The 25778-nt window shown below is 41.4% G+C and overlaps 1 protein-coding gene across 5 annotated transcripts in view; it reads right to left on the bottom strand.

Moving 5' to 3' along the window:
• Window positions 1-259: 259 nt before the first annotated feature.
• agap3 (ArfGAP with GTPase domain, ankyrin repeat and PH domain 3) overlaps window positions 260-25778 on the bottom strand; it is a 103765-nt gene continuing 78246 nt past the window's right edge. For 3 of the 5 annotated variants that reach the window (XM_029525764.1, XM_029525766.1, XM_029525763.1), the window contains exons 13-18: window positions 21134-21289; window positions 11949-12103; window positions 11386-11476; window positions 10521-10743; window positions 1153-1408; window positions 260-588 (exon numbers count right to left, since the gene is read on the bottom strand). In XM_029525764.1, the coding sequence (XP_029381624.1) occupies window positions 352-588; window positions 1153-1408; window positions 10521-10743; window positions 11386-11476; window positions 11949-12103; window positions 21134-21289 (1118 nt within the window). In that variant the 3' untranslated portion in view covers window positions 260-351. The remainder of the gene's footprint in view (window positions 589-1152; window positions 1409-10520; window positions 10744-11385; window positions 11477-11948; window positions 12104-21133; window positions 21290-25778) is intronic. The other 2 variants (XM_029525765.1, XM_029525767.1) reach the window with 2 other exon arrangements.

The following is a 25778-nucleotide window of genomic DNA, read 5'->3' as shown; positions in this document are numbered from 1 at the left end:
AAATGCTTTTCGTAGGGAAGGTATGAATGCCAAAGTAAGTCATTTGTTTGGTTGACGCTTAAAAAACATAGAGCTTAAAGCTGATCATGAACATTTCAGACCAAGACAATGAATTTAACTAAAAAAAACAATAAAAAAAAAAATCATATAAAACAAACAATGTACAATGTCCAAACCCCACACAACTTTCAGCATAGAGGAATATCAACAGAGTCCATCACTCTCCATTGGTACTGAATCTGGGTTACGCAGTGTGTGAAACAGAGGAGGAAGTACTGGGAGAGACAAGGGTGGGTGTTTTTTTTTTTTTTTTTTTTTTTAATATGTCTGTCTGCAGCTGCTCTCTAGCTCCTACATGATACTGATACTGCGGTTGAGCTCACACTGGGCGTTGTTGTTGTTGATGTTGGGGTTGGGGTTGGGGTTGCGGCGGCTCATGTTGGGCGTTGGCACCGAGGTCAAGGTGCTCGTATCGTTGGGGCAACCGTGCTGAAGTAAGATGTCTGCACACTCCTGGCTGCCAGCTCGCCGAGCATAGGACAGCGGTGTCTGTCCACGAGCATCCCGACTCTTTACATCCACGCCGTACTGCAGGAGATGATCAAAGAAACTGATTTAATATCATTCGGAAAATTCAATTCAATTTCAGAGAAGTTATCAGTAAATATTGTGAATATTGATACAGGCAAAAATTTGAAATGTGGTCGAAGTATTTTGGCTTACACATACTTTGACCGTTGGGACCACACGCTTTACATTTTTCTTTAAAAATGTTTCGCTTTCACTATTTCAATTCAATTGTTTATGCCCTTTCCATTCTATTCAGTATCCCAAAGTATTGCCCAAAGAACTCAGTATTTCCGCACAAAACCTAACTTTAATTTCTTTATTTCTTTAATTTCTACAGACTGGGACTATTTCAGTTTGCCAGTCTCTGAGGATGGCTTAGATCTATGACTTCAGTGTTCTGAACACGTTTGTTACAGACATACTATGTTTATTATGACAAGCTGGCACATCTGGTGAAGGAGGTTGGCTGAGTTGAGGGCAATCTTTCCTTTCACTCTCAAATTCCTAGCTCAACAATAAATGGAAACAATGACAACATTCATCCACGTCAGTTCCCCCGCAGAGCCAGAGTAGGCCGCTCACCCAGATGAGCAGCTGCGTGATGACAACGTTCGCCATGGCGCAGGATAGGTGCAGAGCCGTGCGTCCGTCTCCATCCCCGTAGGTCTCATTAACCTCCTCTTTGGTCCCGTGGGCCAGCAACACTACCACCAACCTCAGGTCGTCCTCCACCACTGCCCGAAGCAGCTGCTGTCCCAGGGGCACATCCGACTGGGGCAGCCCTACCAGGAACAGCTTCTGCTCATACTTGGCTCGGATCCAGCGCTCCTTCTCCTCCCTGGAGAGACGAAAGTAACAGAAACAATAAAGTTTAGGTCGGTGCAACATGACTAACATGTTATGTGTCATTTAGCAACTGTGTTAAAAAACTTGCAGTGCATCTGACATAGGCATTGATTTAAAGGTAAAAACAGATACAGAGGAAAGGATGTAGATACACGAGGGAAACATTACAGTAATTGGCCTAAGAGACTCACTGGTGTAAAGTGACATTTCTAAATTATTAGAGCACAGGAAAGCCACTAGCCTCTACTATCGCAGTGGGAAATAATACAGTGAGATGGGCTGGAGAGATGAGAGAATGCCAAAGGGTGTGACGCGTTTGGCAATATTCCACTTTCTAGTGATTACAGTTGACAGCAAGACGGTTAGAGCCTGGCCAGCTTTCTAAAGGTTACATATCTTGAACAGCATGTCTGCTTCAGACAATACAGGAAGGAGGGGGACAGATTTTTTTTTTTTTTTTATCAGTGCTGTCGGCTGTCAGTCTGAACTGATGGATTCCCTCCACAAAAGAGGCAGTGTGTCTCCGGGCTCCAGTCTCCCTTGGGGTGGCTGGGCCCTGAGTCAGATCGATGGGGCTGAATGGCAGCCAGAGAGAGACGGTGGGATGCGGGGCTCCTTCCCTCCAGCTTGCAGCAGTGAATAGAGACTGGAGGAAGACTCCATCCTCTATTGCCAAGCAGAATTCTATCTATTGCTCTACATCTTGACCCCCGTTTCTTTCTCTGTTCACATACAAACTGTCCAAATAAGAAAGAAAAAAAAAAAAAAAATCAATATCAATATGTGAATGAGTGGGCATGCCCAGTGTGGCACTAACCCTGTGACCCTGTCAGTCGGTGCGATAAGGGGAGCAGAGAGAGGCTGTTGTCTGGATTTGTGTGTGAGTGACAGAGAGGAGAAGGTTTGTACGGATAAGTTAAAGCGGTAACGCTCACTGGAGTGACAAGGCTCTCATGGGACTCTATCTCCAGACTGAGGCTCAGCAAGAACCGACTGACACTCTAATCCACATCAACTCTATTTCATCATCATCATCGCAAAAATAAAGAGAAAGCATACAGCTTCATTACCAAAATCGACCCGCAATGGAACACCATTGCTTATTTATCACATGTCGTTAAAGGGTTGGTCACCAACATTTTAAAAGTAGTATCATACTGAGGCTTGGAGCTATTCATCTATGACAGTTTTGTTTCCATTTCATCACGGTGGAAATGAATGAAATATGGTTTGTAAAAAAACTCTTTTAAAGGATAAGGACAATTTTTGGATTTATTGGACTGGATTTATTCAAATTAGTTATATTTTTATTTATTTATGTCAAAATATGTTGTGCCCCTTGTGTGTAAGGTGACACAAGAAAAGAGCTATACATGTAGGTTTATTTGTTCTTTTCATAAGATTTGCTGATATTAAGACAAAAAATGTCCATCCTGACATAACGTCCACACCGTAGACATTACTGGAAACACTTATCTGAATGGGTTGACACCACTAAAGGTAAGTAAATATTTTCAGAAAATTAAGTGTTTTACAGTATCAATGAAATGACCCTTTAAGTATATCCCCAAATAGCTCATTTACAATCAAAGAGAGCAGCTGTTTTAACAACTGTGACCGGTTCAGCATTAGTCACTCTCCCTGATTAGGACCTTCGCGGCGAGGTGTCAGGGCTGCCAACTTGCTACAGACAGCAACCGTTTTCAGACTCATATGTCAGCTGCCAGACTCACTTCACGGAGCAGTTCGTCTTGCACAGAAGAGCTTGGCACTGGCCCTAACTACTGGAGTTAAGGATGTGAAGCCTTTATTAGTGAACCAAGTACAAAGTGATTGACTTGAGCGCAACTAGAATCTCATAAAGCAACTTAAAATTGTCTATTCCATAACTTTAAAGGGGCCATTTATATTTTGACCTGGAAGAAAAGGGAGAAAGTGTTCTACCCGGCTCCACTATAAGCAAATCTTTTCTTAAGGGTGGGGGTATTATGTGGACAACAATACAGTCTTAATAGCAGGCAATTGCAGTGGCTCAGAGTTTTATGGTGTAAGACCTCCATCAATCCCTACTCAGTCATTATGTGCGGACAAGCCTGTTAGCAAATCAATTGGCCTTAGAACCAGCGGACTGCTGAGAGCAGGAAGGGGCTGGCCTCCCCTCCCCTCTTATTTCCGGTGGACCCTTTGATAACCAGGGTCTTTTTCCATTGGCAAAGAGAACAAAGCGTCTGAAATCACTACAACCTTCGAAGTAATCCTCAAATCAAAATCGCCATCCTTTAACCAACCCCCCCCCCCCCCCCCCCAAAAAAAAAAAAAATAAAAAATTAGCCTGGTTGAAAAACAATCGCTTAAAGCTGTTGTCCAAAAGTTTTCTTTCAAAAAAGCTAGGCCACGAATGATGCTGAATCCGTAGAGCCCAGTGAATTGATATGAGCTAAATGAGGCAGAAAGTTAGCACCAAGATGTGAAACAAAAAGGCTGAGGAGAGCCATTAAGAGGACGTCAACATCTCAGAAAGGAGCCCCGAGGACACTTTGTTAGCCTCTGCTACAAAACCAGCCCTGAAGACCTGCAGTGAGAGGCCTCACTCACTGCTGATGCTGAGCTCTAAATTCAACCACATTTCTTTTTACATGGTACACTCTAACAAAAAAAAGGCAGCCAAGCAGCGGTTAAAAAAAAAAAAAAAAAAAAATCCCCAGCTGCTGCCACTTGAAAGAAAGAGTGTGAAAGGAAGTGAAATGGTAATCCCCCCTCTGTCTTTTGTTTGAAATAGAAAAACAATCCAAACAGAGGTAGGGTTTAGACAGTCAGGGGGAAAACTGAGACCCTTGAAAGGGACACTTCCTCACCACAGGAGGAAGAAAAATAAAATCAGCAGATTTAGCATGTCGAAATGCCTGGCCAGAGTGGGAAGGGAGGTAGAGCTGCATGAATTTTCACAGCATGGGGGGGGGGTGTTGGTTACTCTTATATACAGACACATACAGGCATGGGTTTGCAGACGGTACCTCGGCTTGAGTACATAGTTGCTCTAAATTACTCTGTTGCTTAGGGGATGGTGGGGAGCTCAAAGTTCCCAATAAAAATGCCTGAGTCTCTCTCAACTAAAAAACAATCGCTGCTTGCTTTGCTGCAAACCTCCTCAATCATTCAGAGTTATCGCAGCTGACCACCGCTGTTTAACTTTCTTTCACTGAGTTTTATTTGAACAAAATCTTAGGCAAACATCAAAATGCTTACTGAGTCTTAAGTGGAAATGGGATTCCTGGTGTCCCCTTTCATTAGCTTCTGCAGAGCCCACCTAGATAAAGGCAGCCTTAACAGTGGAGAAAGGCCTCTTTTATAATTCTATTAGAGCTCTGTCCCTTCAGCTCTGTTGAGCAATGGATCCTGACCCTGACTTAATTAAGTGGCAAATGGCGGAATGATTCTCCTAAACCCAGCCCACGGAGTCAAGAACACATGACTGAATTCAAATAAAGAGGTACAAACAAGGATAATTAGTCAAGCCTGAAAGACAAAGCCGAACGGGAATTTATAGGAAGGGAAACTGAGACACAGGGGGAGGAGTCAGCTGTGGAGTTGCCACAGAATCACCAATCACCGCCTGCAATAAAGGTGCATTGGTCCATAGGAAGACGAGGATGTCCATCCCACCACCAGCCCATCTTTCAAACACATACTGAGTCCTCCTAAACAATCAAAGCCTCTTGAGCTCCTCCCACTCCTCCCCGAGCAGCCAAATTCACTGCGGACACATCAAATAGATGCAGTGAAGGAGAGAAATGGTGGTGTTGAGGGGTTTTCAAGGGGGTGGGGTGGGGGGCTTGGGGTCTCTGCAGCCTAAACAGACTTCACATTGGGGGGTGGGCAGATTGTATGGGACCAATTCCCATGCAGCCAGCAGCTTCACTTCCACAAACCGAGGGGAGGGAAGAGACAGGGAGTGAAGAAGAGGGACAGCAGCAGAAAGACGGAGAGGGGGCTGAGAAAAAAAATAAAAGGACAGAGATGAAAAAAGCGCACACAACGGGGAAAGAAAACGGGGCCCCAAAGCATCAAAGGTTGCTAAGGGCAAGAAATGAAGGAGCAACACAGTAAACGCCTCAGCAAAAAAGAGGCCAAATAAGGCCCCCTATGGTCCAGCGGGTACAGTGTTGACATGGTATGTTCGGCTCACAGAATAACAGCTGTAAACGAATGAATGTAAATATTTTTACAAGTGGAATAGAAACCTTTTTTTTTTCTTTCAGAGTGGAATCTGAACAGATGACCAGGACTCAAAAGGTTGTTGTGTTGAGCTCTATAGAGACTGAGGCCAGCAGGAGAGCATCTGGGTGCCGTAGGCATGGCGGTGGGATGAGTTGAATATATTGTGACATTAATGAGGTTGTCAGACTCCTCGTGATGGAGTGGCTGTGTTTTTGTGCCAGCAAAACTAATACCTTTAAATGCTCATGCTGTTAACCTCCACTGAACCCTTGTCTCCTATACAAAGCTGAGGGGATGATAACACATGCCCTCACTTATGAATGCAGACCGATGCGTTTCCTTATTCGCATAAAAAAAAAAAAAAAAAAAAAGCCATCTTGGATCCTTTTTTTAATTTCATGTCATCGGGACCTCTTTCTAATGGCTCTGTAACACTAACAATATTGAAACTAAATTGCATGGTTAAGTGGACGGCACCATAATGAATCAGCCACTTCTGCGATATGTACCTGGCTCTGAAACCCGGTGGCATGTGGGCAATTAGTGACCGTGGTACCACTTCTCCCACACAGGGCTAATTACTGACCTGTGGGTTTCATTTACAGAGAGAGAGAAAGTGAGAGACGGAAGGAGGACATGGGAAGACCCAGTCATTCATTTGTCTTAATTAATTACTCTTCCTCCACCAGGGCTCCTGGCAAGGCCAGCTATTCTAAAAAGCTCTTCTGAGAGTTGGCTTTCCAGCACTTCTAACCTGTGAGTAGCCTGGAAGCTTTGCTCTGTGTTTTGAGGCACAACATCGAGGACGCAGGCCAACATGGACAAATCCTAAAACAGGAGTCGTGTGGCCTCAGCGCTGATGTTGTAAATGCAACTAACTGCTCAGGAGCATGAGCCAAAATGCCACGGCTGGAGCAGAAGGGGTTAAAAGAAGCAGCGTGGCCAGGTTTGGAGAGGTTAGCGGTGTGATTCATTTTTATTACCACGCAGCCCCTGCAGGCGGCAGGAGTGGCAAATTATTTCTGAAACAAAGTGGAGGGCTCTCATCAGAGCTATTACCTGCCTGTGGCCGAGGGCGGCATGGAGCCTACAGAGGGTGACAGTGAGAGGCCCACGTCAGTGAGGGATAGCCGTCCACATCCGTCCACGCTTCAGGACATCTCCCCCCAAATGAGAACTGATGTCTGTGTGTGTGTGTGTGTGTGTTACTGTGTTACTGTGTTGGTGCATGTGTGTGTGTATGCTAGTAGAAGATACTGTTAAAGTTACTCGTTGGACCTCCCCCACAGTATCTGTCAAAATAGTCTGTGATGGTTTCTATCACAAGCATGCCAAGCAATTAGAGGTGACGTGCAAAACACAATGACTCCCAGGTGCTAATTAAACAAACTGCTTCCCTCCGATATGCTGACTGCAGAGATCAGTCCAGTTTCCAAAAATGCATTGTCACAGATTTAACAATAGCTGTCCAGATATGATTTCTGCATTTAATGCCGGTAGTATCAGTGTCTAATGAGGCATAAATGAATAATAAAATGGAAGTAATGACTTCATTAATGGTTAAAAACTCATTCATTATGCATAGATATGTTATAAGCCACTAATAGGAACAACTTTTGGTTTGAAAAATGGTTGAGCGGTCTAGAAAAGGGCTGCAGAAAATCTGGACTTAAGTCGGTGTGTTTCTAACGAAATGGGGAATGAGGGTTTCATTAGAAAGGGAAGCCTGTCATCATTTTTTCAAAAATGAAAAACTTTTACAAATACAATATTACCAAATAGTAAGGCTGGCCATCTCAACCCTAGCTTGATGTACAGCTTCCATCAGGAATTTTTCACAAGTGGGAAATGTAAGTTTTCCTGTTAATGGCTTAAAGATCTCAAATGCATTAGATCTTGCACGTATTAGTAACAACATACAATGTTTACTGACAGATTACTCATAGAAAGTGGTACCATGCATTCTTCTGGTGATCAGGTGACAGGCTTGCACATATGCCTGGATACAAACATGTTTCCAATTAAAGTGCCTGTAATCACTTTGATGTACATCGGCAATTTCATTGTCCCTGTGCGGATCTGCGTACGACAAATCTATATATTGTGTTCGTTCGATCCTGAATATCATAAGCTAAACCAATCTTGTGGATGAACGCTTTCAAGTTAAATCTCAAAAATGCAAGGGATAAAACTAGTCTTGCAAGAGACATTCAATCAGACACTGAGTTGATATTCAGGTAGTTACTGAATCGTTTAGATTAGGTGTCACTAATGTTTAGCGGGGAGCTGGGAGCCACATACTGCCTGCCTAGGTGCCGTCACAAAGCTGCTTTTTGTCACCAAAGTGACACAATTAAAATCCTTTCATAGGTGTTGCTCCGAACTTAAGAGCAGCATGCACACAGGCAGAGTCAGGTGAGGATTGATTGTGTGGAAAGTGAGACAAAACGCTGTATCCCATTAAGTTGGTTACAATTCATCTTTCGTAATAAACCAAAAATAACTTGATTATTTATTTACCCCACAAGGCTGCAGTATTCTATCGGTAACAGTATCAGCAGCACTTCAATAACCAGTGGCCACATGTGATATTTACAACAGCTGTTTTTAGTCTGAGGATTAGTTATGCTGCAAATGAGATTTATTGTTTGACAGAGAAAACTAATGGAGATGCCGCCCCTGGATACAATCGGATTTTTAAGACAATGAAGAACCTTCCTGCTCGAGGCGACGTGGCACTGACAGCGGTAGGGAGAGGAATCAACATCAATAATCTTTCATCAAGTCCACAGTGGAGCACTTTAGCACAGATACCATTCAATAAATAACTGTAGGCCATCATTCAGTTCTGAACTGGCTGAAGAGCAGAGGATAGATCCAAGAAGGAGGAGTGGGAGAGTACCAATGGACAGAAAAAACGGAGACCGTTCATTCACAAACTGGATTTTAGTTAACATTTCTGAAAGATGTGTTCAAATGCTCCCACTGTGTCCTCTTATGTAAGAACCACAGGGTCAAACCAGGACATGTACATTAGCTACATTTGAGGGTACTCACTTATTGTACATTGCTTGAACGTCCTTAAAAAAAAGTGAGGAGCTTTGTGTTATTTATCTGTAGTTGTGCTACACGTTTAAAATCATTCATAGTTCCTGGGAAAGATGGTCATTGCTGCCCTTTTCTTTTTCCCCAAATTTCCCGTTCTTTGCGTATGTTACATATTAGATAACTCAAACTTGTTTTGGTGTGTATGCCTGACTGTATGTAGAACCTTTTACATTATATCAGACACCAGTGGGGCTTGACCTTGATGAGTTTCAAATCCTTTAAAGATCTGCTCACATTTTTCTTTTTGGTCTTCAAACTGACACATCCATATGCCATTCAAATCAATAAAGGATCAAGAGTCCTTTAGAGCAAAATTCAGACCAGAAATTTTTTTTTCCCAAGGAAAAAAGCCTCATATTTGGCCTATTGATTGTCTTTAGTATTGATTAAAACGCTGATGACCTTGCACTATTTTTACAGATTGAACTGCTCACCCTACATAAAGTTAGAAAGCAGATCAAAGTGAAATCTTTTCATTTTTACAGCCAACACTGTACAACTCAAAGGTCAACACTTTATAAATACATCATCTCAAGAAAACGTAGATTCAGATAATGTTTTGTCTGATGGTTCCCAAATGGTTTCAATTTAACATATATCAAAAGAACACAGTTAATTCTTCCATGTGGTGCCATTGATCTCATTTGGTAACACCCAACATGGTCCTTTGTATGGCCTTGTTAAATGAACTCTTATAGCAGCATCAGTCAGTTAAAAAAAAGAAAAAAAAAAAGACACCAGCTACATCTCTGTGTTGTTCTATCATTTTTCCTAACAAAGTTATAAAGCTGTGATGTTAAAATAGTCTAAAGCCAGCAGGGAGACCCTTCAGACAGTCTCCGCTGTGACAGACAGAGTGATGACCCAGCCCCGTGTGATGGATATGTGACAGGGTGGCTTGGGGCCCGAGGGCCCGGCTCTTGGGGCGGGGTTTAGCCATAATGGTGTGCTTAATTACCTGCACAGCCACACAGCAGGCCATTAGTCAAACTTGGACGCTAGGTCTCACCTGTCACCAAGAGATAAACAATCCTCCTACCAGGTCTGGGTACCTCAGAGGAGAGGGAGCAGACAGTTGTTGAGGTAAGTGTGAGAGAGGGGAGTTCTGGGGGGGCAGGTGGCAAAATATTTCTTCTTTTAGGAGATGCATTTACAAAACATGGTGAGCTGCTTCAATACATTAAAATAACAAACACAGTTCCATGCGCATTATTAAACTCCCATCTTTATCCACTGAGGTTGCACGGGAACAAAAGGCTTGTGCTCTCATATGCGCTTGAGATTATATGATCGTTTCTTGATTAGTGCTTACATGTCAAGTGACAAATTTGATGGATTTGGAACTAGTCAGGGCATTTATCAGGTAAGTGCAAAATGTCACACACCGCCCTCCTCTTATGAATTATGAGTTTCAAGTCGAGTGAATGCAGGGACACAGATCCCGAGGTGAAAATATTAGACATTGTATCCTAAAATGAGGAGACAGAGGGATAGTGATGCCAGCAAGCTACTAACTCAATAGAACAGAAGCATTGTGATCACTATGTACAGAATCGACTCATACTGAAACATAAAATACTGTGTTCTTGCCTCAATAGACTGACATTTATGGACCCCCGGTGCTTCTTATGGAGCATTTTGTGGAGTGAAGTGCCTGTGCTGAAATGTGGGTGGCTAATAAATGGCAGCTAATGGAGAGAAGACAGTGCTGGCTTCTCGTTCTATAATCTCTGTATGCTCCATTAAGCAGCACCTTTTATTTGCAGAAGGATGCTAACCTGGTGCTGTCGCTTCCCGGCTTGGTGTAGTTCTCCAAAGCGCCCTCCCACACGCTGTTGGCCATTGTATTTCCAATGGCGGTCATCACCATGCTGAGCTCTACAGGCCAGTCATCCAGGTCCAGGGAGCGGACTCGGGACAGGTGGGTGCCCAGGTTCCTGTGGATGCCCGAGCACTCGATGCACATCAAGGCACCCAGGTTCAAACTTGCCCAGTCTGGGTCTGCGAGAGGCGGAACAGAAAATAATTGTGAAGATGGAATAGGAGAGGTTCGAAGAGAAGCTTTACTTAATGTGTACAAACAGGAGCTTATAAACATTTTAACTTATTTAATTTAATTTACTTTCTGCATCTGCAATAATCGTATGAGTTTTCAAGGTTTTGATTTTTAGATTGCGATGTGATAAGGGAAATTACAAGCAAGATCCATTATGACCAAATCACAAAGCCAACAAGGAAATGATCTAAGATGCAGCTCTTGGTCGATAGATGCAGTCTCTGTTTCTCTATGTTTGGCTAATATGTCACTGCCAGTGACGATTGAAGGAGATGTGCCATGGCCGAAAAATGCTGAGTTTGCAGGATAAAATACGGTCTTAGCCAACCTGGCAAAACAAACAAAAAAAGGAAAAGAAAAAAAATTCTGACAAAGATCAAACTATACTGTAATTTACAGTAAACTGCAGTATGAGGAAAATATTAATACTGCAGACAGCTGTCATTTTTAATGCAATTACAATTACTCAAAGTGATCAAATGTTACGAAGCACCTTTGAAAATATTTACAGGAGACCTTCAGAAATTGTTGGTTTCTTCTAATACAGAACCTGATTATATAAATCCATAACTTCTCAAATTACTTACTGGGTGCATCACAGTCCACACAGAAGCTGTTCCCCCTCACGTTTCGTATGGACTGAATGGCCATTGCATCACTTTGGCTCCCTAACCGAGACTGTGAGGAACAGGGGAGAGAACAAGTCAGCAGGAACTAATCACTGAAAGAGTAAGAGAAGGCAAACAATTATAGTTGGACTCAAATCGTGACTAGCCAGTGATGGGTGGGAGGGAAGATGTGTTTCAAAGTCTTGGGAAAAGACTGAGATGGTGAAAATATGAATATGAAAATGAGGCAGTGCCTCCCCAGTATGCTGACACAAGCCGTGCTCAATCTCTGATGCCTGTCACTTCTAATAAGAGATCCCCCCCTACACGGCGGTGCACCTGTCTGACAACCTCCCACATGTGACAGCTTGAAGTGGGTGAGGAGGGGTTGGGTGGGGGGAGGGTGAGCATGAGGACAGTTTGGCCGGTGGGGGTGTAAATGAAGCAGCAGATTTGTAGGATGATGATGCTGTGATTAGACAATATTTGCCCAGTCCTGTCCAGTCCTCCTGCTATTTATTATTTCTCATTTCCTGCTGTACCTTATTTTTTATGCTCTCACAAGACTGCAGGCTGGCAAAGATCTGGCTCTCGATGGCTTGGACCCACAGCTCCCTCTCCTCGTATGTAGACGCTTCGAAGTTCCACGTCTGACCCGTCAATGACACAATGATGAACTCAAAGGAATCCTCTTGCTCTGGAAAAAAAAAGAACCATTAATTAGTATTTAATCATAAAAAAATATATATGTTGCTACGTTTTTGTTGTTCTCTGGGTGAGCCAACACGCCTTTATGCTTCACATCTGCATGGCTGAAAATCACCTGTCAGCACATTGAAGGGGGAACACGTTAGGTGGAGCAACACGCATGTCGGTTGTGCAATCTGACTCTGCAAATCAGCAGCACAGCTCGGTGATTGAGGCCCATCTATGCCCGAATGCACGGTGGAATGGGCTTCTGTGAAACTCAGCAACATTCAAGTGATTTCTTGGCACCTCCTGCGCTCCCTGGCACTGCTGTTTTGTTTGATGATGCTTCAAAAACTCCAACGCACAAATGCCAATACAAATTTTAACACCACTTTAAAGACCTCTACAAGTACCATTCACCAGCCACACTTAATTTTCTTTCCACCACCCTAAATCAGGCTTTTGTGATATAAAATTGTAATTTGGCAAGTTCCTGAACTTGACAGTGTGTTTCAAAAATGGAAAAATTAAGCAAGAAAAAAAAAAAAAAAAAAAAAAAAAGGAAATCAGTTTGTGTTTTAACAAACAGGCTAACAGAGACATAGTTGGACAAGCACACAATCACTGTGTATCTGACCAGCTTTGGTGTCACCCATGTGACAGCCTGGTCAACAGGAAATCTTTTTCTGCTGTTGTTCTTTTAATGTCACTGCGTGTTGATTCAACAGTGTCGGCACTGTTGAATCCAAAAAAAAAAAAAAAAACCTCCAAGACTTCACCCTTTGCTCAGACTCTTGCTACTGGTTACATAATGCGTGTTTGTGTTCAAAATGAGTCATCTCCCCCTCATTCTTTCTCAGATAGACCAAACCAAACACCAGGGGAGGTTTCATCAGACACCATCTCACACCACATGAATGCAGCCAAGACAAAAACAAACAAACAAACATCCAATTTTGGGTTCTGATATCATAGTCATTTCAAAGAATTACTTTTAATAACACCTTAGGGAAGATAGACTATGAGAGCCCATCATTTTAAAAATTGATCTATTTTTCAACCACGAGATTCACAAAACTACATTTAAAGATTTCATGAGAGAATTAGAACAGTAATAGAAACATGTCTTTTGCTGTTCACACTGAAGCTTTTCCAATGTGAACAGCTTTTCATATGTTGTCTTACAACAATAAACAACAAACATTTGGGTATCTGTTTTTAAATCTTTGCCTTAAATTATATTCCATATTTTACTAAATCAATCTAATGACTTCATATTATTCAGTTTTAATTCTCTCATTTATTATCCCCAGCCAAGTGCCTTCCTGGCCATGGTATAGTGGAGCTCTTCGTTATATTACCTTTGTCATTTACCTCTGAGAAAAGACAATAACAAATCTAGTATAGCCTAACTTAATATTCTTTTAAATATATTTTAAAAAATGTATTTGCCATGTTTTGGTGTAGTAAAAATCTATTTTACTCCAGACAGTCTTTGAAAATGAGAGAATCCCATCCCTTCTTTGTGTTTAACTGAGATTTATGAAAATGTCACCTGTCGTTTTCAAACAAGAGGTCTGACACAACATACGTTCCAACACATGTCGTAATGCCTCTGCTGTTCAGAAGCAATTCATTAACTCTGTACTGTACAACGTGACTCGTGTAACATCTCTGGTCTCTGCACATGCTTGAGCTCATAGCCAAATGATTTGTAATTACCTAATTATGTCTATGCAAATAGTCATCTCATTTGCATAAACCATGTTTGGAGGACTGGAGGCAAGCACACACAAGGGGAATGTTTTTCCTGTGCAGCTTTGATCCACCGTATCCTGGAAATAGTTTTGCTGATATGTTATTAATGTTCTGTATTAATTACCCACAGTGTTGATATCACTTATCATTAACACAAGTTACATTACAAAGCTTTTTCATTTTCGATACATATGTATCGTTCTACTCATTTTGTGAGCGAGGAAATATTCAAGATTCATTTAACTCTTAAATAACAGTATTATCATGAAAAAAAGACAGATGGTTTTACATATAAAATAACAACACTTGGTATTTATATGATCAATCCTCCCTCCTCGGTGCGAGACACAGACCTGTGCAGTTCGTGGAGAGATGTCTGATGGACGCCACTAATGTAGCAATCCCTGTGCTATGGTGAAGGGCGATCTCTTCGGGGGGAAAGCAATAATCCAATTAGCTCGACACCAACTTCAATTATCTGATTTAGTTTGTGGAATTGACTACAGGTCACACAGAATCAATAAAGACCTGGGAGCGTCTTTATTCTGACTTCAAGTGAAAAACTCTTTTGGTGTGCCTGATATTATGAAGCAATAGCAGGGATTAAAGCCATTCATTTAATGGAGTAAAACTGGTCAACTTAAAAAGAAGCTAAAATGTGAAAAAGAGAGAAAATGTAATTTGAAAATAACACAAAAAGGGTTGATTAATTGGAATACATAGAAATCAATTTTTTGCAGTCCAATATACCTTCAGGTACAATAACTAATGCATTTGATTAGATTTTGAGGTTCCCAGGCTCAAATGTTGTTATACTCGTGTTTTCATCTTTCTAAAAACCTGAACAAAGCTAATTATTCTGTTGGCTGCCCAGGCAATAAATTGGAGGCATTAAAACACTTTCATTATGGAGATTAAAAAAGCAATGGATGGCTGACTTCTTAAACTGATGAGTATACGAGGGAAAACAAATCTAATTCTCCATGCATAGTAATGCACATGCGAGACATACAGTAGCCACTAAAGAGACAGTGGGGCATGTGCAGCAGGAATTCTTATACATGACATAGGTATTGTCATTACATGCAACTCCAGCATGCTGATTTCTAACGCCGTCCACAGTGTGCCGATTCCGCTCCATAAGCCAAAGTGATTCTGCTCCATGAAGGCATGATGTTGATGGTCAAAGTGTCGTCTCCTCTCAAAGACAGTGAATCTGAGCATGAGCGACGTGTCAAAGGTAGCACTGCTATCTTACAGGCACCTGCTATGATGAGCTTGTAAAAGAACCATTAGTGCGTCTGTCATTACTCAAAGGTTTGCAGTTTTGAACGTAGCTGGCACCTGCTCACATTAACATGGGCATTAACCTCCTGACCACATCTATCTGCGAGCCCACAATCAACAAGTTCGGCCCAATTAGAAATAAATTAACAAAGCTCTACCAGTGGGCGGACAAGGGAGAACACAATTTAAAGACAACGGTAGAGCCAACTGTGAGGAATGAGGGAAATATGATTTTCCTTAATTAACATGGCATAATAAAAAGGAAATTAGAGTGTAATGGCCATGGAGCTACAAAGAGGAATGAGCAGATAAAGATACTCATCGTCCACCATTTACATGGATCATAAAACTGTTCGGGAATCTCTCAGTTATAGATGTTCATCAGATACTTGATGGCTTTGAGCAGCAACACAACAGGTCTTTAATAAACTGAACGTTTCGCCAATAATAGAATCAGAATAAAAATAAATTATTCTTGATGCATTTTTAATATTTACTGGTTGCAGTGGTAGAAAGTAAATACATTTACTCAAGTGCTGCGGTTCAGAATAGTTGTGAGATATTTGAGTTTTACTTCTTAGTATTTTCCAATTTCCTCGTGCTTCTTTAGAATTTATATTCCTATTGTAATTTGTAGCTATACTTACTTTCTCTGACAGCAGTTTTCAAATAAAAAAAAGAAAGCTTACGATGAACTACAATAATTAAAAATTAAGCCTGTAATTTCCAGCTCTCTTGTCCTGTGACATAAGCAATCTCTGGGTGGGGTACTTTAACATTTCAGACATCCTCGAGTTGTAAACTCACTGATTACCTTCCATAATATAAAATATTGTCCAAAAAGGTCCAAAAGATAAAATTCACAAGAAGCACAGAAGATAGAAAAGGTCCAATTAGTGCTTTAACTTTTATTCTTTCCTTCCATATTGCAACATCTTTTTATGATTTACTATGTGACTGGATTTTAAGTATTGATCTCTAACGCCACCTGAATAAGCTAAAACAGTGAAAATGCTGCTGATGAATCAGAATAAGGATCAAATAATGTTTATTTTTTCCACCACTGGCTGGCTGCCATTCAAGGGAAACCATCCCCTTCTTCAAACTGTTGTAAATCATAAAAGGTATACGTTTCACCTGAAAATGAACGACAAGCAGGTGACCTGGGGACAGTGATTCCTGTGTCGCTGTGTATGTGCAGCAGATGCACCACCGAGGACCCGTGGACCAGATTACAACCTCGGGGGGGGGGGGGGGGGGGGGGGGGGTTGGTGCTGAGCCCAGCTGTGCTGTCTGAACAGCAGGCAGCAACACAGCATCTATTCTGTCTGAGTATCTCAGAGATCCTCCTAAGACCAGTGTGACGAACCCTTAGAAAGGACTTAAGAAACGGCTCGTACCTTGTTTTATCCATCTGTGTGAGCGTTTGGCTGAAATGATGTCAAGGTGCAGAGGTACACAAGGTGAGCTATTGTTGTGGTGTGCAGGGTGTGTTTTGTTGTGTCGTATGCATGCATCAGGCAGTCACTTAAAGAAGTGCTTGCCGTTCCTGTGAATTAACGAGCAGTTGGGAAGAACAGGCCAAGGCGGTGCCATCTGTAAATGTCACAGGCACTGCTTGCTCATTTTACACATCATTAAAGCCAATATTCCTAACCTGTATCAGAGCAATCAGGAGCAGGCCATTACTGCGACAGGGGCCCCAGGGGAACCACGACCAAACTCAGGAAGAAGAGAGCAGGGAGGGGGAGAGAGAGATAGTGCACACTCTTTATCAAACTGACACACACACTTCTGAACACTTTTACACGCACACGCTCAAACAAACAAGGAGCACACCTTCCAACAATAAACAAACACATGAAATCAGCACCAATACCACTACCCTAATAGCTAGTGCATTTAACAACAGAGGAGAATGAAAACAGGGCCAATTATACATGTATCTGTGGGCAGTGCGTATACAGCCCAAATGAGAATCTTGTTATTCCTTTCCCTCCATAGTGTGGCGCTCAGAAAGCTAAGCCATTACAAGAGTGGAGGCTCCAGGGACAGCTTTCGGAAATGAGAGCGAGTCGGGGAGTGACAAAACAAAGTATTGAGATAAACACCCACCATTAGCACAGGCAGTTAAACCTCCATTTCCTAATCCTCAGCTGGACTCCAGAGGATATTAACCCTTAGTTTACTCAGGTACAGGACAATAGGATACTGGATTAAGTTGGCATCACAGTGCAAAACTATTATCAATGATCAATAGACAGCGCAAATGATTTGATGGTATTGAGCAGAAAGGGTTGTTTCTTTTGTTTGTATTATTACAATACACAAGGTATATTGTTTCCCAATATACCTTGTGTAGACCAGTAGAAAGTCACGGATAATCAAAACCCATGAAAGAAATCTGATGAAATCGAATAAAAGCAAAAGCAAAGTGGAATGAAAGTATTTACACAAGTCGTGAAATCAACAAATTTGTAAAGAAAGTCTTTCATACCAAGGTCATTTCTGATTACAGTCAAGTCCTCCAGTTGGTAGTAACTTTGTCATTGATCCTGAAGGACAATATTACTCATCCAAAAACAACAGCTCCCTTATTATGTAACGCTGACAGAAACCGAGCTGGAATCACTTAAGACTGTTGCCCTTGATGACCACAAGCTGGAAACGTTGGTCTGATAGAGTTCTCCTATAAACTTTAAGTGCTCCTGGAGTTTTGCCATTTACTATTAAAGCCTAATTACACCTCAACATTTGGTCATTTAGACGGTTTTGTTAAATTTCTCATACCTTTACTCAAACACCAGGGTTTAGATGCTGATGCAGAAGTTGTTTCTGTTGGTTCTTTTGAACAGAACGTCATAAGATCTGATTTGATTTAGTGGTTGTGTCATTCATATTCATGTTATTAAATATTATTGAATTAAATTCATATTATTTAAACAGATCACATAAGAGAAGATCAGATAATCCTCAGTCACTTATGTGACAATGTTACAAACCATCTTTGAACGAGGCTCTTAATCGTGAGGAGCTACGTTCTCTCCAAAGAAAACACAAAAATAACGTTCTTTTCATCATATAATTTCTGATACAATGCACTCAAGCACTTTCAATCACATTGAATAATCAGCCCAAATTGTAACCCTATTTGTCAATTAAATTCTCACCATTTCAGATTCAAGACTGAAAATCGAAGTTTGTGAAAATAACAAACAAAAATAACGTGACATTTTAACTTACAGAGTGTATCTACCGTTTCTTTTAGTCTATGACCTTCTCTTATAACTGTAGGCCTTTTGCATTTGCATCAAAATGCTCAATAATTTCCTTTAGGTTTGATGAGACCTTGTATAGTTTGCATCAAATTAAATTCAGTGGAAATGTAAATGAAAACCTTAAGGCCACCTTTACATTAAAGTGTTCACGTAAACACTTAACTCCTGTTTTCTCCCCGATTTCGTTGACCTTCGCAGTAATAAATATCTCAATCCATAAAACTCAAGAGTCTGAGAGTCAGGAAAGAGCCTCGCTCAATCACAATCTCCATCCATACTCGCACCTCCCTTTCAGCTCACAGTGGATAAGCTAAAGCCCCCAAAACAATGAGCATTTGATACACTTTCTTTAAAAGAGAAATACATTAATGATGCTCCCTGACAGTCTGCATTAATCAGAGGGGGCTCCCCCTGAACACAACTCTTTATCGGCCATCGATTTTCCAGTGGGTTTATGGCGAGCGACACACCAAGAGAGCTCGTCGTCGGGTGGCTGCTGGGAAACACATTACGGGGCTGTCAGTTGTCTCGCCATGCATCCTGCATCATTCTTTAAGCACATGAGAAGTTCATTACACCACACTGCTCTGACACTGCATAGGATATTAGGGACCGGGTCCAATGTGCATACCCTTGGTGGAGGTGTAGCATTGCAGGAATAACAGAGATGAATTCTCTGTTATCTTGTCTCTGGACAGTCCAAATAGAGCTTTAAATTGATATGAAATAAAAAGCTTTCCATTAGTGTGAAATCAATGTAATCTAAAAGCAATTCAGAAGATTAAATGTAAATCGTTAGCTAGACTTTTTAATGGGTGGATCTAACCTACTTTTAAAGTTTGTGTACAATTATTGTTCATAAATTTGCCTTTCACAATCATAATAATATAAAATGTATTTCAGATTTTCTAGTATTTCAGTATCCATGTAGAAGAGGTAAGTACTGTGGCGTCATATTTGGAAATGACAGTGCAGCAACAGTTGCAGGCTCCCTTGTACATCCCAGGCACTCCATGTTGACCAAAATGATTTCTCACCTTAAGACGCTCACGCTGTTTTGATTTATGATGCTTCACAACAGCTAAAATTCAATTTCAGCCTGCATTGCGTGCTTCTGATTGCCCCGTAAATGAGACAAACTGATAGCAATTTATTCAAGGATCCCACCTCTCTCCTCTCCTCTCTCGCACCTGTTCTTTCAACTAGAGACACAACTCACAGCCCAGACTTAGGTGAATCCAATATTTAAGTGATACGTCTGTATTCCAGGGCACTCAGCAGAACAGACAAGTTGATGCTAATAGAAAACCTTGCAGGGAACAATGAAAAAGATAAAAAACAAAGTGCATTTTTGATGACGTGAGAAACATTCAGAATCTGCCTCTTCCAGTCTGATTACTCTTTGACTTCCTCGTCAGGAAGTCCAGGACTAATCTGACTTCAATTATACCAACGTATGTGACTGTAATTCTGCCAAGAGACACCCATTAAGAGTAATGTAAGGAAGCAACGTCAAATAAAACTGAAGCAGTGGGCACCCCCCCCAAAAAAAAAACAAAACAAAAAAAACAATGTTTGAAGAGATGCTGGGAATTGCAGGCTTCTTCCGTGCATAAACAGCAACTCCATATGCAGCCGAAGTATCGATGATGATGACCTGTATTTCTCTACTACTGATGCGGATGCGACCAAGTACCACTCTCACAATAAAAACTGTAGCACTCATCTCCGAGATGCTGATGATGTTCATTCAAAACAACAATGTGGCCAACAGACCCATTCAGACTTTAAAGAGGAGCTGTCAGAGACCATGATAAAAAAGTATAATGATTATAAATGTTAAGCCCCATTTAGGAGGCGTCAATGCCATTGTTGTCGTTATCCAGCGTATCAATCTTGTTGATTGATCATCGGGCTCTGGTGACATCAGTTTTATGGCCTCTGAAATGCGTCTCGGTGTTTTCACAATGCCATCCAATTAGGGTATTCCATTCATCATTGGGCTGGAGAATCATTATTAATTGGGTGGAGAGCTGACTGCCACTCCCCTGCTGTGGAGGGCAGCGGCTTCGGGAGATCGGCCTATTCATACGCTGGCAATATAAAGGGAGTCTGTGAGGGTGCACTGTGCAGGGGGCCACATGGAGATCCAAAAATACATAGCTTTATGTACGTCATAGATTTTCAATCAGTACCTACAAGATTACATGCTCTCTTTGACGATGAGCGGAGGAATCAGTGTGCAGAAGCCGTTTAATTCAGAGCAGATCAGCGAATCAACGAACGGCTGCTTTATGAAGGCCATATCATAAAATCACCAAAAGAAAGCAACACAACTAATTTCCATCAAGTTCATTTTCTTGTGGGCAATCTCTGTGACTCTCCAACTATGTTTACTTATTTCATATTTCTTTTCACCTACCAGTGGGGGTTGGGAGAGCATATAACAAAATCCAGCTCACTTCTATACATGAGCATCCACCAAACAATGTCACTTGCTTGTGTCCCTTGCTGGCTTACCAACAGGTAAAAGCTCTAATTACACAAGTTTTGAGGACTGGCAAAGTGGCCGAAACATTCCTGGGTTTTACTTACGTGTGCCTGACTTTTTACATTACCAGAAAATGAACCTGGGGAGCCGGTTATGCACCTGTGGAACCCATTGACAGTTTCAGAAGTTTTCAAAATGAATACATCAAGATAATTATTTGTACCTTCATTGCCCGCTGATAGGCCATCTGGCTTTGTGATGCCCGTGCTCTTTTTCCGTCTGTGTTTCTTGCGATTGGCATGAGGCGAAGGAGGTGGCTCAAGTTTAGGACTCGTTGCGCTACCCATACTGGAATTTGCAGGATCATTCATCCCATTGGCTGAAAAGAGGAAGAAAAAAAAATAAGCATTATTTTTTTATGTTGAATAAATTAAGTAAAGATTTGTATATAAAGAAATAAAGATTATTTTTATACTCAGTGACCACGTAAAAGTAGCTAGTACAGTTCCATCCTAAACCACCCAGGTAAGTGATGAGTCTCCTTAAACCTAATTAGTTATTTAAACCTCTTTGAATGCACTTGTCCCATTATTATTATGGATCATTATTATGAGGGTCATAAGCTTTCGATTCTTGTCTGGATCATTTTAAAAAGTTTCAAAAGGCAGTTGAAATTCTGGGGCTGATTTAATAGGAAGCTTTTTTCAAATTGCATTTTCAATATGAGAAAACTTAACCAATTAATAAGTCTTTAAGTGTTTGTTTTAATAACAGATAAAAAGTATTATTTTATTATTCATGACATAAAGAGGACAGAAAATTCTATGAAGAGCAGATGTCGACTTTAAACACAAGAGGAGAAGATGAAGCAGAGTATATATAAAATATTTGAAAATGTGAAACTGTTCCTTTAAAGCTATTCTAAGCCAGCCATTCAGCTTCTGTGTAATTTATTCAGTAAGTAAGGAACGGTATGCCGAGTTATGTATCACTGTGAAATGACACGGAGTGATGAATAATTAATGAATATTGTTGAAAGCTTCATTCAAATTAAGGGCAAACATGTCCGCGGTAGTACGATTCAGAAATGGCTGTGAGTGCTTGAAAAGTAAGAGTGCAACTCTGGCTTTCGACAGAGTGAAGAACAGGTATGGGGCTTTCAGTGAACAAATGGTTACCTAAGTTGGCCCGCAGCAAAGCTCTCTATATGACTGTCTGGGAGTGACAGGGGGCTAAGAGCTGGTTTTGTTTCTTGTAAGTGATTTTATAAATGTGATATTAACCTGTGCTACCGTTGGGCAAAGGGATGGGAGGCATGGGACGATAGGAGGGGGTTGTCAGCTTGCCACCTTTCTGATTTCCTGACATTTGACATCACTTTCCCTTCTTTCCCCCTCCGGATGCCATTATGAATCTGGGAGTGGGGGCCAGGGGCCTGGGGGAAGGAGGGAGGGAGGGCCAATAGATGGGCCCCATATTGCTCTCTTCTTACCACCCTGTGTGGTGCTGGCAGCCTCCTCCATTGTCTCCCATCAAAAGCTCATTGTAGTGTAGCAAACTCCATTCATTTCCCTGTGCACCGTCCCAGCCCCAGGGGTGGAGTGCAGGAGGACAAGGGGCTCAGGGATTATTGCTGTTGTCGTTGCCAGTTGCACATGCTATAATGTGCGACACTGTGCCATTAGCCAGTGTACAACATTAGGCCTAATTCGGTCATTACCTTTAGGGAGATGGGGCTGTCTTGGAGGAATAAGATGGGCTCAGCAGGGGACTGAAGATGGTAGCATGGGGGAAAGAGTGGCGCTCTCAGGGCTCAGGGACACATTGTTTGAGCACGGGCAAAATATTGGAGACAACACCTGAGTCAGTTTTCAATATCAAAGATTCATCATGAAGAATTCATACAGAACTTAAAAGAACATCATCACTCAAAATAACTTAAATTCATCAAAACTATTTTGAAATTGTTGAAGGCTAAGAGACTGCCCCTAAAAGTTTTGTTAATATTTCAGTGAAAATATCAATGTGTTATTTGAAAAATAATAATATTGATTAAATGACATCAGATTAATAAACACCACACTGGCGCTTGGAGCACACGCATTAAGCTCTCTGGTGGTTTCAATGGCAAGCACACAGCCACACATGTAGCAGCTCCTAGTCGAAGCGTCTGTTTCAATTTCCCTGCTCTCTTACAACAGCCCCCCTGAGACGAGTCATTAGCTGGCTCAGACAGCTGGGGGCACAGGGGTCCTCAATGTGCCCCCCCCCCACACCCCTTCCTCCCACCCTCTGCTTCCTCCTCCCTCTCCATATCGCAGCGTCTGTCCCGTCAGCACAGCTCCGTATGCCGGGTGGAAGACTTGAGCTCCAACCTGCCTCCAACGTGACAGCCAGCATTTGTTTAATGTCGCTTGAGGTTAAAGGGTAGGGCTGCCCCTTTGGAGCCCCAACCGTGTCATAAACACTTCTAATTATCAATTTCTGCCCCTAATGTTGTGGAAAATGACCCTGGCCCCGCTCACTCTGTGCCTGAAACATATACTGGGTGCTATACCTCCCTGTCTTTGCACCAACTGGCCTTTTAGAAGTTTGTTACCTGAAGAGAAAGGAATAATTAAAAAAAAAAAAAAAAAAAGGACAGAACTAGCGTATACCAGTAAGAAACAATATGAAAGCACCTGAGGCCTAATGGTTTTATTTAATGCAAAGTTTCCTGTTTTTAAGTGTTTCTCACATCTAAGATATTCTGATTGATTTGTTATATTTCTTAAATGAGGATTATGAAGTTAGAGCTCTACAAGTCAAGAATTCATTGCGGCATTATTAGCTGGCTGTTAGTGTGTTTGAGGGCCATCAGGACCAAGCTGGGTAATGAAGCACACTGGGGATCAGGAGTCTCTTTCCTACTCCACTGAGATCACCTGGGCAGCAGAATAGGTATCAGTCTAACCTGTGATTACAGTGTACTGCACTCCCACCACGGAGACGACAGTTTAAACGTGCTTCAGGATGAAGGTTGTGGGTGAGACAAAGAGGGGGCTGCTAACAGCTTCCTGTCTTTGCCAATGCCACATAGAGAATGAATGAGAATGAAAAAGGGGAGCGAGGCAGAGGGGGTAATGAAGAGGAAGAGGGGTAGTCATTTCATTGTTATTCAAGAGGCTTCGGGTGAGGAGCACTATGATTCTGCCAGGCCCCTTGACATGGCAGCCCTGCCTGTCCTCAATCAAAACCAGCAGCTGCAATTAATGGCAAAAATTAGAAACAATCACCGCCTCCCCCTTATTATCCTCAATTAGAGCGTACTAATCAAGGCCTGATCGCGCTCTGCTGCTCTCTCCAAACTAAATGTCAAACTTCATTACGGCCTGGCGTAGAAATCAAACGCCCCACATGCTATCACCCTCGCATCGGGAGGCCAAGGTATAAAACATAGTGCCACAGGCAGGAAAAGGCTATCTGTACATTAACTACCTGTGCTCTGATATGTAAACTTAGGGTAGAAAAATGTCCTTGTCTATAAGTTTGCACAGTGAGGGACAGAGCTACAGAGCTAAGTTTAAAAAAAGGAAGCGTTGGCCTTACGGAATAATGAAGATTGTCTCAGATTTATCATTTGTGATTAGAATAATAATAATAATAATGCTTTCCTCATTATTATTATTATTCTAATCACAAATTAATCTCCTGATTATTCTCTAAACTGACCTTTTTTTTTTTCACAAAATGTATGTAGGTCGTGAAAAACTAAGCGGGATCAACACTGTAAAACCTACAAGATAACCGCTTTTCTTTCATAAATGAAGAAAGAAATAAAGAAATCATGCCATTAGGAACTGGATGCACAGAACAAAAGATCACTACAATGACTTGTTAAGAGTCAGAACTGATGCTGATTAATTTCCTCCTGATCTTTAGTCAGCTCTTCTATTTTAGCAATTGGTCTTTTTTTCAAAATAATATAAAAAAAAAAAAAAAAGAAAGTAAAAAGTAAATCTATGGGTAAAATAAATCAGATTTTATCTTAATTTTGCTCATTATATTTTTTTAGCAATTAAAAAAAAAAGCATCTCAATTATTAAACAATCGGATAATATTGAATTCATGCATTAATCTAGGCCGAACACTGATTTGAGTTCACAGTTTGACCGTGTCTTCGGTTGTTGTCGTCCGTGGTCTTTGGTTGCTCAGACAACTGTTTGAAGCTCTTACTTTTAATTCAGGTTCAAAGATTGAGGTGTATGAAGGAGACCAGGGACTAAACAAGCATCCTCTGCATTAAGAATGCATGTCTTTATGAATGCAAGCAATAGAAAAATTGAGCCGGGATTTAATCAAAAATCTGCGCTCAATATTCAAGAGACGTTACTACCTCCACTTCTGCCTTTGCTCAATAGGTTTACAAATGAGGACATTCTTTAAATAATATGGAAATGGTTACCTGGCTAAGATGTATTCATCCTCCAGTGAATCATCAATCTGCTGTTTTTGCATCTCAGAATCACATTTTGTGTTAACCTGCAACCTTCAACCAAGGATAATGGAGTGATTGGGCTTGGTTCAAGTCAATTCAACTGGCAAAACATGAGCACCCGTCACTGTGGAACACCCTCTATTGATTATTGAAGGCACATTAGGATGAAAGATAAGCGGGTCGAGTTTCAATCAAGTTTATGTTTTCTGATAGTCCAGTCACACCACAGACATATCCTCCTGTTTTAATCCAGATTCTTTGGTTGTTACGAGACATAAAAGCAAGATGTTCTGAGAAAGTTGAGCTGCAAAAATGTCCAAATGCACACTGCCAGCCTTTAACTGTTAGCACTGACTATGCACTGATTACAGAGACACTCCTTCCCAAGGAT

The sequence above is a fragment of the Echeneis naucrates genome, chromosome 17 (assembly GCF_900963305.1).
Source record: "Echeneis naucrates chromosome 17, fEcheNa1.1, whole genome shotgun sequence".
Taxonomy (NCBI): domain Eukaryota; kingdom Metazoa; phylum Chordata; class Actinopteri; order Carangiformes; family Echeneidae; genus Echeneis; species Echeneis naucrates.
The sequence above is the reverse complement of the archived record's forward strand: the minus strand, read 5'-3'. Positions and strand labels throughout refer to the sequence as shown.